The sequence below is a fragment of the Antedon mediterranea genome, chromosome 3 (genome assembly GCF_964355755.1).
Source record: "Antedon mediterranea chromosome 3, ecAntMedi1.1, whole genome shotgun sequence".
NCBI lineage: Eukaryota > Metazoa > Echinodermata > Crinoidea > Comatulida > Antedonidae > Antedon > Antedon mediterranea.
In genome coordinates, this window is record NC_092672.1 from 4589373 (window position 1) to 4610575 (window position 21203).

The 21203-nt window shown below is 31.2% G+C and overlaps 1 protein-coding gene across 8 annotated transcripts in view; it reads right to left on the reverse strand.

Annotated features, from left to right (window-relative positions):
* LOC140044612 (uncharacterized) overlaps positions 1–21203 on the reverse strand; it is a 121388-nt gene that overhangs the window by 40438 nt on the left and 59747 nt on the right. For all 8 annotated transcript variants that reach the window (XM_072089198.1, XM_072089197.1, XM_072089195.1 and 5 more), the window contains 5 exons: positions 15429–15512; positions 9810–9899; positions 4538–4660; positions 1503–1607; positions 713–932 (listed from right to left, as the gene is read on the reverse strand). In XM_072089198.1, the coding sequence (XP_071945299.1) occupies positions 713–932; positions 1503–1607; positions 4538–4660; positions 9810–9899; positions 15429–15512 (622 nt within the window). The remainder of the gene's footprint in view (positions 1–712; positions 933–1502; positions 1608–4537; positions 4661–9809; positions 9900–15428; positions 15513–21203) is intronic.

The window sequence follows — 21203 nt, forward strand, 5'->3', positions numbered from 1 at the left end:
ACCACCACAAGTGATACATATGTTACACTGTATTATAGATTTTGTCTATGATACTAGACACAGTAATGCCATATGTGGTGATACAGTGAATCGGGTGCAATTCTTTAATGAATTAAATTAAATAACAAAAAATTGGAGAATACATCAAAATATAACTGCATTATTTTTAATATACATACTTTGCTATATGATGAATATGCGAATGAGATAAGTTAATGACCTTAATCATTTAGCGCAGCAACGAAATGGGGATTTAAATGATGTTTAACGCATTGTCATCACTTTGAATAATGTGGATATGTGCTTACTAATTGGTGTTGATGAATTATTTTAGGTCATACAGAATGGCGATGTATAGTAAATTCAGACACAGCAGATAGTTTAAGACCCAACAGATACTTTGAATAGAAACAAAGTTTAGATATACAGTATTCCCATGCTCTGAAATAAATTTAGAAGAGGCCCAAGTTGGCTGTGACACCATTTTTAACATTATGAATTTCTTCTAATAAAAATTAACAATATTTGCTACAATATCAGGAATAACACAAAGTCCCACTAATTGTTTTTCTCCCTTCAAAATGCAACAAACTAAAACTGGGATTATAGACATTTAAAAATCACAAACCAACCTTTTAAACAGGCACTTGATATACAATGATACATTACTGCCTCTATTACCTACTAAATGAGGAAAATAAAAACAACAAACCTTTAGAAGATGCATCACTTGATTTGCTGTACTGTTTCTCCTGCGTCTGCACAGCTATCTCTTCCATTGTTTTATTCGTAACCTTACGTAGGGTTTGCAACTCTTGTGTAAGCTTACCGACGTTAATACTCTGCTCTTCATATCGTTTCTCCAGTTGCCTTACTTTATCCTCTAATTTGCTGACGGAATCGTGATGTTCCCTCTTGCTTTGTTGTTGCTCCTAGATATGAAGCACAGAGCCAATCAAATACTATGTTATATACAGGCTTCTTATTTTAAGTGCTTTTGTGATAATTTTCCTAATTATGATGATATACATTATCATTATGATGTATACATTCTCTGTAATTGTGCTGGACAAAAGTAGAACAGCCAGCATTAATTTTTTCAACCAATCCTATTTCACAAAGCCTGTTCCAGTTTGATGGCTGCAGAAAATATTATGAAAATTGGTAATGGTATACAGTAGAACCTCCTCCTGCGGGACATCCCTGGCTATCCACGGGACACCCTTGGCTATCCACGGGACATCCCTGGCTATCCACGGGACACCCCTGGCTATCCACGGGACATCCCTGGCTATCCACGGGACATCCCTGGCTATCCACGGGACACCCCTGGCTATCCACGGGACATCCCTGGCTATCCACGGGACACCTCTGGCTATCCACGGGACACCCCTTTTGAGGGGACACTTCCAGTAAAACTAATAAGGTGAAATACATGTTTTAATAATAATAATAAAGTGTCATTTCAATGCATTAGTGGTTTCTGAGCCAGTTTGACTAACCTTTTGTAGATTTCTAATTTCGTCTTGCTTGAATTGTAAGCTTGCTATGGCCTCTTCATGCTCCTTCTCCAGTTGTTTCCGTTTTTCAGCAGCGGCCTGCATTAACTAAAAATTTTAAAAAACAAGTTGGTTTAGGCACAGGATTGTTAGCAGTAATTTAATTACAGTAGAATAACTCTCCTTTGGAATATCATAATCAAGGGACATTCTTTACCAGATAACACCTCTATGAAGGGGTGACGCCCCTATTACATCCTGTGATGAACTGAGGGGTAATTATGTTTCAACACTACTGCAAACCCTTATTCATGGGACACCTCTATTACTGGAACTTTGTTATTTCTATATATTTGTTAAATTAAAAAGTATTAATTCTGATAAATAAATATAAAATGTTAAATGGCATTTTCTTTGTTTTGTTTTAACAATGTGTATTTTTATATTGTAGTTGTAATTCAATATTTTAAATATTTTTTTCGCACCATTTTTATACCATGTCTTTATAATACAATATTTTCCGAATTTTTATGCCTTTTGTAAAGTTTTTTATATAAAATAAATAAAAAAAAATGTTGCCAGAACCTTCTGAAAATGAGATGCTATATTTTGTATTTGTAATACAATATTTTCCAGACTTTTTATGCCTTTTGTAAAGTTTTTAACATACAATAAATAAAACAAAATGTTGCCAGAACCTTCTGAAAAAGAGATGCTATATTTTCTCCGTATCTAATTCTATGTTAATTCTTCATCAGTGTAAATGTATCACTTTAAGTACCATCAATCGTACATTATGTATAGCATTTTATTGATTTGCCATAAAACTGAGTGTGCTAAATTGAAAATTTGTCAATGCAAACTTTACATCATTAAATATAGGGTGATCTCAAAGGTGTTTTTACATTGTGCAAAATGAACATCTGACAATGAATACGTAATTAATCAAATATATAGGGTGAATAAAAGGTTATATTGACATTGTGTTAATTAAAACTTGTCAATTAAAACTTTATAAACATCAATTATATCTGAAAGCTAATATTGAATTATGCATTACTATCAATTAGAGTTTTTATTGCACCGTAGTACCCTTGATTTTTCATGATTAATTCAATAAATTATATCCACTAGATTTGAACCCACAACCTTGAAATTTAAAGGCATTATGGATGTGAATGACCACGGTGCCACTTTTAAACCAGCAAGTTTTGTATCTCGAGAACATTGATTTTGTTTATTACTTTATAATAATTGATAGAAGTCGACTCTATTATCAGGTTAAGATAAAAATTCTAAATATGTTCTGCAACATTAGACATTTTAGAACATTACGTATATTAGAACAGATAAAGTGTTAAGTGACGATCTTAAATGTTGAGCCAATTACAAAGAAGTTTAGAAAAAAACAATTTAGACTGAATGGCACCGAGGCTTAAATTATGTTATAACTACTAAATGGTTTTATTTTTCCCTTGTTCCTAGTACAATTTTATTTTTAACTTCCATCATCAATTAAAGGAATAATTAGGGTAAGTTAAGGTTTACATGCTCTTTTCTCATTTGCAGTTTAATTGTGTTCTATTGGAGTTACGGTTAAAAGTTATTTAGTGCAAAGATTACCACGTGGCAAGATGATTATATTGTTTGTCAACATTACATTCTGAAACCTATCGGAGGTAAGCTACATTGGATTTACCTCTAAAATTAGTTACACGTAGGTCTATACATATATTGGAGTTAATAACATTGCTGTATAAAGTGATCACATGAGCATGTTTTAACTCTGATATGATTCAGATTAACTCCATTCTATGCATGATTAACTAAAGTGTGTGTGAACATAGGTAAGATTGTATACCTGTACATTAGTTTTACCATAATATTATTTCAAACTTTAAAAAATGTTTTGGTTATTTTCAGTAATAAGTACATAAAATTATAAAAGTATAATTTGAAATATCATATCCTCATCTCATCTCGCAACATCCACAAAATTCATGTTAGCAACAAAATATGATTTTTTTTTTATTTTTAGAAAATTCAATGCAACTTAATGACGCATTGTCAAAAAAGCCAATTAGCAAGATGGGTTCTTAAAATAACAAATAAATTAGTAACCAGCGAGCATTTTAACTAATGAACACTAGAAGGAGACGATATACAGACGAGTGATAGACTTAAAGATTAAAACATGATTACATTAATACAAATTAAGACTTAATCCATCTTGGGAGATAATATTAAACTGAATTTTAACCTTTTAACTTTCTGCTTGTTATTTATTCTTTTCACACTAAACTGTTTAGGCAGTTTCCACTTAAAATTCATGTGATTAACTTCAGGTTAAATTCAAGTGAATTGAAAAATTTCAACTCGCAAGAGAACTGATTATGTTTAATTTGTCAATGCATAGATAGGAAATATAAGATTAGAAAGATTTTGTCTCGCACATTCTTGTCGACTGAAGTTCAACCATAATACTCTACAAAGTATATAATCATCAAATTTTTTTATAACATTTTATTATTATAACAAACTCTGATCCGCAAACAATGAATATAGATATGAGTAGTGAGAATATGAGATTCTGAGATAGAAGGAAAATGGCCGGAAAGATTATTAACAAAAACATCGTTTGTTTGGCAATTTTACAAACATTTATTGAAAAACTAAGTAAAAGAAATCAATACAAATTTTTTTTTTATGAAAATAAATAAATAGATTCGGTAACAGTTGGCTGATAAACATAAATAATAATTAATTTTACACTACAGTAAATAATTAAAAAATAATCCATTTTAGAGAGGCCAATTTTAAAGTAGAGGATGGCAAATTGTTCAACAAAATGTGTCCCTTCATATAGGAATGATGGAATAAATTTATTTTTTGAGTAAAGGTTGAAAATGTGAAAAAGAAAATATTACACTAAAAATGTCTCCGTACATTCAATTTCCTCTCCTTTTGCAGTTAATACGAGCCAGATTTGGAGTTAGTATCAATCGATTTAAAATCTACCTTTATGTGTCGTCTCTTACCTTCACTTGATCTTCAAGTTTTTCAACCGTTTGTTTCAACTCATTCCTCTCAAATATAGATGTTTCGTACAGATCCTGCTGTTGTTTTAAAACACCATTCAGCTTCCTACATTCCTCTTCGAACTGTAAATAAAGAAAAACAAACAAAATTACAATCATGCTTTTCAATGATATTAAGCTACGCAAAGCGGACTACGACCAAGCAACATGTACTAACATGTTGTACAGCGAAATGAACTGCTATTACAGAATGGAGACGAAAAGAATTTTAAATAATTTGAGTTAAACTGCACAGATTCATTAAGTATGTCGCAGCATTCAATTCTGTCAGTTTTCATTCAAGATATAGTATCATAAATTATTGAGTACCATGACATGAATAAAAAAAAAACACCGAAATTTACGATCATCAACTAATAATAATTAAATCTTTTAAATTTAGTTATGTTTCTATAACAAATAGAAACCATTGATTATTTGTTTTATAACAGTTACACCACCAAACTTTTATTTAATTCAATTCTAATATTAAATGTCGATGGCCCAATAAAAAATATGGTGCTCGGAATTCAGCTACAGAGTTAAGCCTTAATACACTGCACACTCTCAAGGTGGCCAAAAATTGGAAAAAAATCAATGCTTTTGGGTTTGAAGCCTCTTTTCTACTTCCAAAGTGGAGGCATGCCTTACCTAACATTGACTTGTTAAACCTCATAAGCCCCCTAGATCTATTTATATCCATAATCATGTGTGGGTTGTAAATACATGCGAAAAATATGACGTCAGGCTGTCAAGGATTATTCTAATTTTAATTTTTAATTATTTCTGCAATTTTCAAAATTCTTCTTTAATTAGATAAGTGAACTGATTACTGTTCATTAATCAGTGCAAACATTATTTTTATTTATAATGTTATTACGTAACACGAGTACGTAAAAATGATCTGCTCCGAGATAAATAGTACTTATTATTCCTATGGTTTAATTGTAGCTCTACAAATACTACATAATATTGTTTTTCCAATACTCATTATGCTGGCCAAATATGGATAGGTTGGTAAGCTAAATGTTTTGCCACTGCAAAAAAACATCTATCTATTTAATATTATAATAGCACGCTAAACACAAAAGGTAATCACGTTTTGTGCAAGAACATATGCATGTAAATTTCTCAGCGAGTGCATTGTATAATAACAATAGTTCATTCTTATATAGCGCTCTACAAGCAAGCTTCTCTAAGCTCTGAACATTATTACCCCATAATGCAGCTAGTAATCAGCGCAAAGTTGTGTCTTGATCTAACCGGCTACCCATTTATACACCTGGGTGGAGAGAGGCAAACGTAAGTAAATTATCTTGCCTAAGGATACAAGCAATGTGGCGAGAGTTGGATTCGAACCTCGGTCCCACGATCTCCCTGCACCACACGCCCTCACTAATATATATTTCTGCAAACACAATGTGTATGTTTGTAATTTTATTTTTTGGCAGTGATTGCCTTCCATACATCTCCTTCTAAAACACTCGGTCGATACTAACACCGTTCGAGCTGGGGTACCTTTTAATTTCATTTGGGCAGGAAGCATTTTTTAGAACGATTCAGCAATTCTTGGCCAAATTCTATATCACAATCAGGTCAGACAATTTAGATGGTTCCCGTCCATTGGATGGGCAAGTCTCTAGTGGTATAATGAAAAAGTGGTGATCTCACCCTTCATTGAAGGTTTGTCATTATGTAAAGAAGGTTGAACATTGTGTTTTGCATGACAAACTGACCTGTCCAAAAAATTATATTCTAGGCTACTTTCACCTCGATTCGTAAACTGTAATCTTTTCAACAAAGTGCTTTAATGTTGCCTTACATATTTTCTAACGAATTGGCCTAGACCTGAACACACATTCATCGTTTATTTAAAGTACTACTTTAAACAAAGTGATTTCACAAATGTATGGAATATTTCTTTAATGGCGAAACACATTCATGTTAATTTCTTTATCCAATAATGTAAAATCGAATGACTTGCTTGTCGTAAAATATTTATATCTCAATGTAATTTTAATAAATTGAATGTCAAATGTGAAGTTCACACGTAAAACTAACAATGAGATTGACATATAACTTTACAACCTTGAAATGATGCTGACGTAGATCAGCTTTGTTTGACAATGTATTGTTTAAATTGCTTTTAATGAAATTGCTGATTTTGAAAAAACATGAACTTAAAATTGATATGATACTGCTAAATCAACTTTGTTTGAAAATGTATTGTCGAAAATGTCTTAAAAAATTGGAATTAAATTGCTGAATTTGAAGAAACATGAACTTAAAATTGATGTGATACTGCTAAATCAATTTTGTTTGAAAATGTATTGTCGAAAATGTTTTTGATGATTTTGAAGCAACATAAACTTTGCAACATTGAAGCCATGCTGTGAAATCATCTTGGTTTTACAAGCAGCATAATTAAAATTTAAATGATAGAAGTTGTGTATTTTTTGGAGGATCTCTATCCAGGCAAAATACCTCTAGATGAGACTGATGAAATGAGAGGAACATTTTTAATTATAATAAGTTCTTATCATAAAATACGTGATCTACAACCAAAAACAATTTAAAAGTTGACTACAAACACCATGTACATGCAACCAGCGTATCATTTTAATGTTGCAAGTCAAGTTACCATACAATCTCTATACTTTTACCGATAACACGACAGTACAAAAAAGGCCATTCATACGTATAAAACTGTGTGGTGATTTATTACACATGGTTAATCGCCGTCAGGTGAAAGTTAATATTTTAAAACAATTTTGATCTCAAACTGCGATCAAACTTACAAACCGGAAATGTATTAGATCACTATTTGTCATTATCCAAACATTTGGATTAGCGTTCCCGGAACTCTTGCACTCCCAAGTTGATGTCTGGGTTAAGTTAAAAAATAGAAATGTCAAAAAGTGGGAAGATGTAATCAGCGATGAGGCTTTCAATATATGACGTTGTCATATTTATACACTTTGGAATGCCATATTTTAATATGGAATTTTATACCACATTTTCTGTGGTACAAACAGGAACAGTATTGTTTAGATCCAGGGGACACTCCTATTAAGGGGACACTCCTATTAAGGGGACACTCCTATTAAGGGGACACTCCTATTAAGGGGACACTCCTATTAAGGGGACAATCCTATTAAGGGGACACTCCTATTAAGGGGACACTCCTATTAAGGGGACACTCCTATTAAGGGGACACTCCTATTAAGGGGACAATCCTATTAAGGGGACACTTCTTTGGGTACTGAAGGTGTCCCCTTCATAGAGCTTCCTTCCAATGTACTTGGAATTAATTATTATTATTATTATTTATTGCCAAAAACCAGTTACAAACAAACAAAAACACAGAAACTAAGGGAGTAGGCAGGATTCTAAAAGTGAACCTAATCACTATAACAAGAGTTCAGGTTCCGTACTCCCAAAGTAACAACAATGATATATAATAAACTATATAAAAATATTTAAATAACAAATAGACGAATCAACAGTGTCAATATAAAATAAACGGATAAAATACATTAATCTATGTTTATGTTCCATTATGTTGTAGGTTGAAATCAATATTTAAACTCAGCTTTAAGCTGGGTTTAACACTTTACGGTGGATCATTAAACAGTGCAAATTACATCATGTTTTGAACTCTCATTATCGAGCAAATCAAACCTCCAATTTGATAACAATTGACAATTCCTTAAAAAGTGGACAGAAATATTTCAAGGAGTATCTCATTTAAAATAATATATTTTTCATTGCCCATAAGAAAAATTAAAATATTCTGCAAAATATTCCTCCTGTTCATATCCACGATTCACACGTCCATTCAAATTCTTTGAAATGACATTTATACATAATTGAACAAATGTTATTCATCTATAATATATACTTTCCCTCGTTTTCAGATAAAAATTACAGGTCAATCAGTTAATGTAAACAAACTATATTATATTTCATAATATATTCAGTTTTTTCAGCATTCAGATATTTACCAATATGAAAGCTAGAATGAAAAAAGCTGTGATGGATGGGCGACAATGTGATGTCATTAACTGCAACATTTCCATTAAAATGGGTGATTTCCGTGCAGTTTAAAGACAGCTAGTACATACACGTGGTAAAGCGTTCAATAGGCTATTATTTAGCAATATAAGAAGCATGGCTACTGATGCGTGCATCTATGAAACAAGTTTAAACCCACTTTATTTATAATAAGAATATTGCAAAAGTGTTTTGGTATTGGTGCTAGCAAATGTGGTGTAAAGAAGATGAAGGAAAATGAATATGGTGATAACCTAGCAGGAGAGGAGATGAGGAGGAAAAAACTAAAAGACAGAAAGGAAGATGGAGCGGAAAAAGTGACAAAATAAGAGATGATGTTGATTTAGGTAGGATGGTGGTGATGAAGTTGTGATGATGTTGAGATGATAATTTTAGTGACGATAATAATAATATCAATTGTGGTGGTTATGAAAACAATAGTTGGGATGCGGTGTTGAATAGAATGTAGATGATGACAATGTTGGAGTGGTCAGCATTGTCACAAAATAAATTGCTGTGATTAGAAAGGAGTGGTTATAAAGTAAGGTTTGCGGTACTCGATGTTTTTACAAAATAAAAAAATTTAAAATAAAATTAAGAATGCCTTGAAGTTATTATGCTACAGAAAACCAAAGACTCTAAAAGATGTTTAGAGAACATTGAAACATTCTCAACCGTAAACCAATACTAAGTGAACTTTTATTCACCATGGAAACCTTTAATTAATATATAGTAATGATTATTATAATAATAATAATAATACATTTATGATGAGAGATGATCATGCCACCATTATACTTTCTTAATTTTTCAATTTCTTCTATATCATCTGCAAAGCATATCTCATTTGTGTACAAATTAAAAATTGATACTTAAGCATTAAATCACAAGGACGTGGTACCAAGAAGGCTAATTAATCAACATAATCATATTTAATAAAACCAATCCCATGTGTACAGGTATAGTTATCCAATTTATATCAGACAAGGGTCAAGTTACATATCAGGAGAAATACAGTATCAACGTAATACAGTGAGTGGAGGATAATTAAGATCATTAATAGCCAGTCAAATGTGGCTTTATATCGATGAGAATCCGGCAACATTAAAATTGTCTGGCTACCGAACTGAATGCAATGTACATGACGACACAATGTAGGCCAGACTGTAGTGTAACTTACCGTTTCCAAATGGGTCAATCGTTCTTGTAGCCGCGTGTTCTGATGAGTCAATTCAGTATTTTGAATAAGAGCATTCTGTAGTTCTGAGGTCTGGAGAGACAAAAAAAACCCATAATTATTAGGAACATATATCATTATCTACGTTTTTATATGTCAACAATTAGTTTATAATTAATTTGATTGTCTTAAGAAGGTACTGTTGTTTCAGAAGAATTAATAAAAAGAAAGAATCAAGAAAAACAGAGAAATAACGTTATTGGGTATTTTTGGTTAAGGTTATGGTTACACAGACCAACAACAATTTCAAACCTATTTTTTACCAAAACTGGACAATCTCGTGGGCTAGCTTAAAATGTCTATTTTCAGGATAGTTCTTATTTGTAAAGTGTTCAGTTTCAGAGATTAAACTGCTGTAATATTTTATTTATTTAAGCCACTTTCTAGTGCACTGATTTTCAAAGTAGTACATTAATTGGAAATATCATAACATAATAAGTAAAGACAACGAGTAATCAAAATAATAAATGGAGAAAATGATAGAAATCAATTTTAGAAAAGAAAACTTAGTTTAAATGTTCCTTATTAATTGTATTTTGGAATGAAGTTATTGACATATTTTTAAAGTTAATTTTTAATTCATTTTGGAGATCATTCTAGTTTTTAGATTAACAATAAGTAAAAGGTTTTTTTTGCTATGACAAATATTCCAGATGATGACAACTAAATCATTATGGCTTTGGCTTCTTATGTATAGAATTGTATAGAATGGGTTGTATTATTATTTTGAGGTCAATATAAATAATGACTGCACCTATCATACGCATGTTTATTGTATTGCTAAGAGGGACTAACAGTGACAGGCGCATTTAAAGGATGTATGACGTATAACAAAGATTTTCCATGAATTGTACCTCATTGTTATTTCAAATTGTATTATTTTGATCAATAAATGTTCTAGAAATCAATGAATGAAAGTATGAGAAATGACAGAATGACAAACGAGTAGTAAAAGCACTTAGAATTGACTTGATGCTTTATATCAATCAACTATTAAAGTAAAGAAAAAAAAGAAGATAGGTTGCAATCAAATCAGACTAAGCCTTGTCAGCTCCTCCTTAACAAATGTCAACTATGTATCTTCAATACAGAATTCATTATCGTGAGAACGAGGTTCGAATCCAACTCTCGCCGCATTGCTTGTATCCTTAGGCAAGATACTTTACTTACGTTTGCCTCTCTCCACCCAGGTGTATAAATGGGAACCTGGTTAAATCAAGACACAACTTTGCGCTGATTACTAGCTGCATTATGGGAGTATGTTTCCATACGTGTTTGATCGGGAAAAAATGACTGAGGTAATAATGTTTAGCGCTTAGAGGTTTCGCTATATAAATCCAGGATACAGTATTTAATACAGTAGAAACCGGCCCTCCTTTGAGACACTTATTAAATTCGAGTTTCAATATAATGCTTTATACTACAGTCAACCATTAAGGAACACCTCTATTAAGGAAACCCATTCTATGAAATAAGTTGTAAAATAATTTAACACTTCAGCCAACCCAATTCAGGGAACACTGTATTAAGGAAAAATTGGTTGCTGAAAGGTGTCCTCATAATAGAGGTTTTACTGTAGTAATGAAAAATGTAAAAATTTAAAATTGTTTAAGAAAAGTGAGCAATCCCTGAGATACCGGGTGGGGACATGATCTGAATGAATTAAAGGTCACAAAAATGATATTTTAGCAAATATGAATGGTAAATATTATTAGTAATGAGTAATTTTAAGATTAAAGACACCTTCCCTACAATTTGTGACGTTTTGTAAAAATAATACATATAATAATAATAATAATAATACCACATTTATATAGCGCCCTTTTCATGAGTAATCATGCTCAAAGGCGCTTTACAAGCATATATATATTACTTTAAAAACATTAAACCAGGTCATTCCTTGTCTTAAATGTACGTTTTATGGTAAATTATGATAAAAAGTGAGAAACAATGCACTACCTCTCGTGGACGGTCTTTAGGCCTAGCCTAGCTAGGCTTAGTTTTGTAGGCCTAGCTGGTAAACATCGGTAACGTACGAACATCATACGCTAGCTATATACCTAGCCTGACGTTGTATAGTTGCTGCATTAATTTTCTTTCTATTTTTGCCAGACTCCGTTGATACAAATTGGGGAAAACCCGGTATTTTCGCTGAAAAGTTAGGAGTCTTCCATTTGTTTTGGCCTCACGATCGATCGAAAAGTGGGTGAATTACAGAAGAAAAACAGAAATATCAATCTGCGCGCAATGCATTTTGGAATTTATAGCGGGCCGCTATAATTATTAGAATCAACTTATTTTTCACATTTTTAACCATTTAAAGTCGAAAAAAGTTATCGCAATAGGACTATATAGTATTATTTTTAGATTAAATATAGTTTCTGATCTTAAAATAGATGTAAAAAACGTAGGGAAGGTGTCTTTAACATTGGGGCCTGTAAAAAAGTGGTAGTGGAGAAAAATAAGTCATCGTTTTTACAAATGTAAATTTTACTAATTTATGAATTCCTAAATACAATTAACATACTATCTTATATATTAAAAGTATTACTTATGCTGTTATCATTTAAACATTTTCAAATATATTTGTCAAATTATAGTTAAATTATTATAATAATTAAATTTTAAAAAATAAATAAATTTTACTAATTTATGAATTCTTAAATACAATTAACATACTATCTTATATATTTAAGTATAACCTACATGTAGTGTTATCATTTAAACATTTTCAAATACGTTTGTCAAACTATAGTTATCAAATAAAAAGCATCCTATAATATTTTAAACAGCATCTTTTGACTAGCATCGCAATGATGAATACTTACAACAGGAAAAAGATACTCACAGCCTCTTCTCGTTAAAATAAAATCTTTGGTTGGATAAATTCAATTTCTCATGTCATAAACAGACATAAAATGTATGTCAACTCTACAATGGAAGACTAATTCCTTCAATTGGAAACGCCGCAGGGAATACAAAACAACTAAATGCAATAATTGTATAGACGGTCACATTTATGCATGCTGTATTTCACGTTCGTAAAAATCCGTACGAGAGAACTTAAGTATCAGAAAAAGCTAGGCCTGAGAAATGTATAGTTAACACAGATGGTTAAGACAAGCTAAAGCCTGTTGACAATACAGATGCTAAAACACATTTAAGGTAGCTAAGATTCCTGCTAACAGTATCAACAACGCTGAGTTGAATGCCTTGCTTCACTGCTTTGCACAATGTATCATTTACAATCTCGTTAACACACACGTTGATCTCACAGAAATGCACGCAGCCGGTTGCACTGAGCAGAGTGTGTTTTTATGTACGTTCTGATCCCTACTTCACTTCAATACTTCACCTAGTGGTTTTGATCTGGTCAGCTAAATTACGACAATTTATATTCACTATTGTCGTGTACTGGTAATTATTCGTATGATAAAAAAAAAACCCAAGCAGTTCATTATGTCTGTACCGTGGCTTGCGTTCATCAATTATCTACCTGCCAGGGTATCTCTCTAGTGGAAATTACGTAAATCAATAATGCAGTTTCATGTGCGTCTATACATATTTATTTAACATACAGAAAATTTATTAGTTTTAATATCAAGACGGTTAAATATGTAAATAGCTACTATTAAATTGAAAATATCAGCTCTTATAATATTCAAGATGTATACTACAAAACATATACGAATAACGGCTTACCATTTACTATCCATAATAATTAATGTCATGACATTAACTTTTAAATTAAATGACATTTTCAGAACAACAAAAATAGCCTGTAGCAATTTTAGTTGTTCCAAATATATCTATGGGACCATGTCAAAATTATTCTACTGAAGTTACTGCAGTAAACTACATTTGTTTAGTATTATTTAATGAAGGTTTTTATTAAAGTAATATGATATACATACAGTAGATGATTGCATTGACTGCCTCATAAACTTCTACATTGAAAAACTAAATCATATGTATCATAAAAATGTTGTTACTGCAGTAAACTGCAGTAGAATAATTTGATAACATGATCTGTAATGGGGATGTTTATCATAAACTATTTATATTTAAATTTACAGCACAACTCAGCTATGATCATTCAATAATTAATATAGGGATAAGAATCTTATTAATTGATAAGTTTTCTTCATGAGCCACTAAGGATGAAGTTACTTAATAATTTACAACATGATCATTTTTGCAAATTTAATGAATAATTGAACTGCATGATGAGTAGCAGGAGGCTATTAGATAATAGAGTGAAAATTGAGGGGAATAGGGAGGTAGAGGGGGACTGGCCCACAGGAGAATGGCATCAACATTAACTATGCCAGTCAATACAGAGGGTTATTGGTAAAGCATCTAAACATATCAAACTAGTTTGAAAAAAAAAATGTGATGTGCTCAATTAATATGGTAGTGATATGCTCAAATATGGTAGCGATATGCTCAAAAATGGTAGTGATATGCTCAAATATGGTAGTGATATGCTCAAATATGGTAGCGATATGCTTCAATATGGTAGTAATATGACATAGTCATGTCCATATGAACACATCACATTTTTTGTTACAAAGTTTGATAGTGTAGACAGAGTTTAAAATCTCCATCAAGTAATAGCATCTCTACCACCTTCCAAGAAAAAAATTTCATAGCCATATGGAGCTATATGCCAATATGTAATTTAAAGTGTTGCATGAAACGTATAATTGTTTTAATTAATTTCTTGAGATAATAAAAGACAAAACAGCATAAAAGTCATGTCAATGTTTAGATAAGTAGTAATTATGCAGGAATAAATTATAAAAAATACAAAATAAACATAAATTCTCTTTAACTTTATATTTGATAATAAGTCACATATAATTAATGTCAAAGCCGTTATTGCGCGATAATGACAGTTTATATAGATCCCAGGGTAGCCAATATAATTCAATGTATCTGGAGTAGAACATTATTGATTAATTAATGTTGAGTATGATTAAGCTTCAATTAGTTGGTTTAATCATTTGGGATGTCACATTATAACTAAAGATTTGTTAGATAGTTCTTTTTTTCCCTCATAATTATTTTAGGTCAAGATATGAGCACTGTAATTTCCACTATATTAGGTAATAAAAGGAATCTGTATCTGTATAACTGATGTCTCTAATATGTCAACAGGAGAATCCCTATTGAGGGGATATCTTTGGGACCCAACAAATTGTCCCAATAATACGGGTTTCTACTGAATAGGAGTTAGCTGTAGTGTTAAAACATATAATTTTGTACATTCATTTCATATCATATGATGATACCCCTGAACAGAGGTATTTAAAAGAAGGAGTTCTATTGTATGGTAAAAAACAGTAGTAAATATAATGATATGATATAATTTCAGCAAACCATTATATCAATGATGATGATGACAAAATGAAATGCCGATGATTATTATTATTATAAATATAATACTGAATTATCATGATCATAATAAAATATAATGATAATGTAGTACGTTGAAGTCTCAAAATCCCATCCTTGATATAAAAAAAAAAATATATGTTTAAAAAATAATAATTTACTTACGAGTACTTGTGAACGCTGGTGTTCTACATCAAACTGCTTTTGTAAAGTTTCACATTCTATTTTTTGTTGGGTAACCTCATCTTCCTATAAAAAAAATCATAAATAAAATTGTATCAGTCAATCAATCATTCCATTTTAAAGAGCCAATCCAACTATCATTGTCCATGGGATTGTCAATAAGAATTGTGTTTTAGAATCTAGGTACAATGGCAGTCTACTTGTTTCCGGAGCTCAGCATTTGCTGGGTCCGAAGTCGAGGCTAGGCTATGCCTATAAGCCCCTCTTCAAAATAACATCAAATCTTTAATACGGTGCAAATTTTATGTCTGATCTAGTAGTGAAAGTCCGGTATGAAATTAAAATGATCAAACAATATCTTATCTGGCTTTCAGAAGACCATATACTCCCTCTTTTCTCCACTGCTATACCGAATAAATCAATCAATTTCTACCATACTTACATTAAGTGAATTTGATTTTTCTTTAAATATCCAAAAAATAAAGACAAATAAAAGACACAAAACTACAAAGTGAAAAAACATGTCCACCCTTCAGATCAAGAGACGAAATAAAAGAATTGAACTTTGCTTGTAAATTAGTAACATTCCTGGTAGCTGATTGTGAAGATGCAAACTAGCTTACAAATGTTAAGTAAGTTTTAAAGTACCTTTGAACATACTCAACATGTTTTGAGATTTAATGATAAGATTAGAAAGTTAAATGTGTGCCAACCAATATTGCAAAAAGAAAAGAAAAGAAAAAGAAAGAACTAATCAATCTCCCCTCATCCTTTTAATACAAAATTAGACATGTGAAAATTAGACATGTGAAAATTAGACATGTGAAAATTAGACATGTGAAAATTAGACATGTGAAAATTAGACATGTCAAAATTAGACATGTCAAAATTAGACATGTCAAAATTAGACATGTCAAAATTAGACATGTCAAAATTAGACATGTCAAAGCAGTGTTAACCAGTATTGCAAAAAGGAATGACCATCTCTCCCATCTTTTGAATATGAAATTGGATATTGGGGTGATTCCATTGCCTGAATCATTCCCAATGTGGTTAATACAGTATAAAAAATAGAGTAGATTAAGAAACTTTTATATTTGTACACTGTTAATTTATGGTTTATGTGGAGCAGTTACTTATGGTGCACAAAAATAAAACATATAAAATTATTTAAACAAAATGGACATTTATAACAAAAATGTCATTTGAAGTACAAACAAAATTAGAAAATAAAATCAACGCAATCAAATCTCCTCATTATAAAGGTGACAAAACAAATTATAAGATGAATTATTTCCTGATGATTATGGAGCCTATTGTAAGGTTCAAACAAGCTCGTAGCTTGGACATACATGCTGATAACAATAATGCAATGAAATATTTGTATATGTCTTTACTAATATTTATTGGATAATGTATTTGCATCAGCGGCACACGTTAGACAATAGCTACTAATGGTGTGTCCAAAAAAGGAAAGTAAACATGTTACTGAAGCTAAGTTAATATCATATTACTGTAGCGGCACATTCTAGATAATACCTGGCATAAAAATCAGTAAAACTTAATAAAACTAAAGAACTTACCGGTAAAGCTTATATCTTATGTATATATAATGTATTTTGACATAAATAAATTTATAAATATTTAATGAAATTTAAAATAAAAAATATTAAAACTGTGATGGGTGTGGTACTGTAACCATGAATTTATGTCAGATCTACACATTAAATGTCTCCTATTTTATGTTCAATGTGTGAATATACAGACCAGGCTAGCCATAGCATGGAGGAAATCTATATCTAGGCATTTTGTATTGAATTCACAGAACACTTGATTAAATTGATCTAAATTCAAAGTTTCTTATTAATTATGAAATAGTAAATGAGCACCTTCGTTAAAATAATCAGTGCTTTCTGTAAACATTTTATTTATTTAGACTACAGTTCTGATATATTAGTTACACTTAATTCTAATTGGTCAGATGAAGTAAGCAACATTTATCTTGACAACAAACTATATCCAGATGGTTTAAATGTGATTACAGCATGAAATATTAACCATCTGATTTTCAGATTTAAAGGATATTTCACACATATTTAATGTATTCCAATCTGTGCCTGTTATATAATTTAAAGAAGTATAGATTGCACAATATCCCGGATCCAGTAGACGCTCCTTAAAATTCAAGCATAGTATCGTAAGATAAACCAATAAAGGCTGTCTATACACTATCAAACTTTGTGACAAAAAAGTGTGATGCGCCCAAATATGGACATGATATGGGCATATTACTACCATATTTGGGCTCATCACACTTTTTTGACAAACTAGTTTGAGCTTTAGTGATATGTAGATATGATACGTTTCTCTAAAAGTTTGACCAACCATTTATTTTGTACTATGTATTAGAATAGCCAATAGTTGTTCTGCTGTATCAAGTAAACCAAGAATTAGTTGAGTGTTTGCATTGAATATACATTAAATTAATACCGATGCCAATACTATGAAGAGCAAATTCAATACTAATTGAAAACCAGTTAGTGTTCTTAATTAAATCTGCATCTGGTTTTTGCACAGTAAACAACTTAAAGGAAGTGACTACTTCAGAATGGATATATCTTCACATTTTGTTTTCTGATTGTTTTGGCACAGGAAAGGGATGTGCAGACTTTGGTTCAAGACTTGTCTGTGCCATCTTGTTGACTTTACTGCCGGTGTTTATCCATGCATGGTTCTGTCTAAAGAACACTTGATTATAGTAGTTATCTCCTAGTTTTGTATCAAGGCACAGTATTGTTTGGATTATTAACACAAACTTTAAAAATGGATATTAAATAGTAATGAATCATCTCCTAGGTGGTAATCATAGGCAGAGTATTGTGGCTGTGGATTATTAGGACTCCAACACAAACTTTAAAAATGGGCGAAATTAGTGTAGATTAAACATGAAACTTGATTTCTGCTGTTTACTTGAGGACTGTTATTGATGTGGGTAAAAACTATAAATACTAATCTATGGCTTCTGCATCATCAGGAGAGGAGGGTTAATTAAGCCAATTGTAACAAGCTTTGGCATCGATTACCATCATAGCTTCCCTGACAATTTCCAATTCGCTGCAGGTGATATCCTTCAGTAAGTTCCATAATGTAATAATCTATATCTCATTTGTATGCTTAATACTGAATTGATAAATACGTCTAATTTGCATCAATATATTAACCTTATCTTTGTTTTGATTTAAATGGGTAATTAGGCGAGAGTGATACTGCTGAAAGCATCATTAGCGATTTGACAGGTCATTGCAACAAAAAAATAAAAACAAATTTTGGCCAGGCATTTTTCAATGGGCTGAAAAGAATTGAAAAAAGAAACATTTTGTGCCAGGCAAAATTGAATAGTATATTGAAAAGTACTAAATGAAATCCAGTGGCCATATTCACCATTCAGACTACGGATACACAATTGTAACATTCTACAATAAATACTTAAGTGAGGTATTTAAACATTTATTGACTTAAGTGAAATAATTAGTATTTAAAGGAAATATCTTACTACTATAGTACTGTATAAGTATTTTGGTTTAAACACTATTTCATCTGAAACAATGTCAAAATTCAGATACATACACTTTTATTTATTTCCTTCGTAGGAGTAACCATGTTTATCTACTATTTTCAGAAATATCTGACTGAATAAATCTTTTATTTGTTAAACACTTGAATCTATATTTTTAATCATCAACCCACTCCCGGTAATTCTCCCATCGCAAGGGACTGCTTTCTGCATTTATGAGGAATTTATTCAGGTCATCGCTCACGCTCGGACTTCTGAAGATTAAAATATGATAATCTCAACATGGCTAATGACTGGACGTTCGCAAGTCGCAGCATTAAAGTTCAGTTTTTAAGAGAAAGGATTAAAGTGGTTTAATAGATAACTTAATTACTTTCTGATGTTAATTGCATAAACATAATGAATTGATTTACCATTTTTTTTGGAACGGTTATTAGATTTTCATGTTTTATAGTTATAGAGCATTTTGTCTTCCTATATAATTAAAATTGTGCATGAACATAAATAAATCCCTTCAGCTAAAATTAACACAGATGATCAATTTCAAGATATACAGTATTTTTCTTTACGGAAAAACACTATGGTGATTTACTTTTCCATAATATAATTTCTAATATTGGATGGTAACGATTTATTTTTATTAATAATACATTTCCCAAGTTACGTCAAGAGAACTAATGCCAACCATAAATACTATTTTATATAAAGACTGTAGACATTAAGAAACAATCATGAGACATCAACTCCAGACATCCATTCAGACTGTTAATGGAAAATCATCATAAAACTACATTTTGTAACCAATTTAGAGATATAACACTAGGCCAACTTTTCTACAAGAGGGGTAAAAATCGGCATGAGCTAGGCCTATTTAATCATAGAACTACATTTTGTAAACCAGTTTAGAGATAACAATAGTCCAATTTTCTACAAGAGGGGTAATAATCGGTATGAGCTAGGCTAGGCCTATTACCATCTAGCTGTTAGCCTCTGAAAAGCAAACCTCAACACTAAAGAGAACTTTTTGTTCGAACATCTCCCTCTCTCACCTCCTTGACAACAGACATGCAGTGTAAGTGGCCTAGAGTTTAAACTCAATTAATCATTTGGATATCACTAAACCCTAACAATTACCATCTATACAATAATAAATATTATAGGATATAACCCCGAGATACAAAGATGTTGAACCCAACTGTTCCAGACAACAACATGATAAGTTTACAAACCAGAAGAAATCGCCTGTGACAAATTATTGATTTATGTGTGATAATAAGATAATAAGATTGTGCTTTAAACACGTATGAGATAAAACGTGACAAAACAAGATGTGGAGTAGAAGAAAACGAGTGTCCATGCGAGTTATGTGGTAATTATGACATAGGAGAAGAATGGAAAATAAGCGATGCAGCAACAAGAAAAACATGAAAATGCGCTTTGAATTGAGCATTGCTTGGTCATGATTACTTTCATCTTTCTATTATAAGATTCCCGGTTTTTGTTCAGAATCAAATGTACATTCAATGTTTGGATGTCAAAATTTAGTATATTTAACAATGCTTTACAGAAAAAATCCATCTAAAAATCTGCGTTTACATCTGCTACTTCCAATTTGTAATCATCACTTTTTGAATTGTTACAGTTTGTGCCAAACCTTAGGAAACGGTAGAGAATTGAAGATTTGATTTTTGGATTTTGAATAGTCAGCACACATGTCATCATAATTGCTATTCCTCAGAAGGATCTGTATATATATGTGTTTAAATTGTCATTTCGAGTGATGTGGTGGTATTAAAGTTTATAAAGACAAAATAAATTATCTGCATTCTTTAATAGTCCTAGCTGTATTTCGGAACACAACATAGAATTACAATATTTCTGATTCAAGCATCGTAATATTGATTTATGTTTTAATATCCCTATTGCAACCTACAAATCATACCATTGTTAATTAAATTTTAATTAAAGTTATACCCGCCATATCACACAAGATTCTAAAAAATAAAGTCCCTTTCACATTGAAAGTTTCTATAACCACTTATCATAATAAGTATTCACACATGAATGCTGATGCTTAAAAAGAAATCAAATGAAATTGTCGAAAGTAGGTTCGTTGCTTGATAACAAATAAATTGATATGACACCATGGAATAATTACCAATTACTTAGGTGGTAGAATGCAT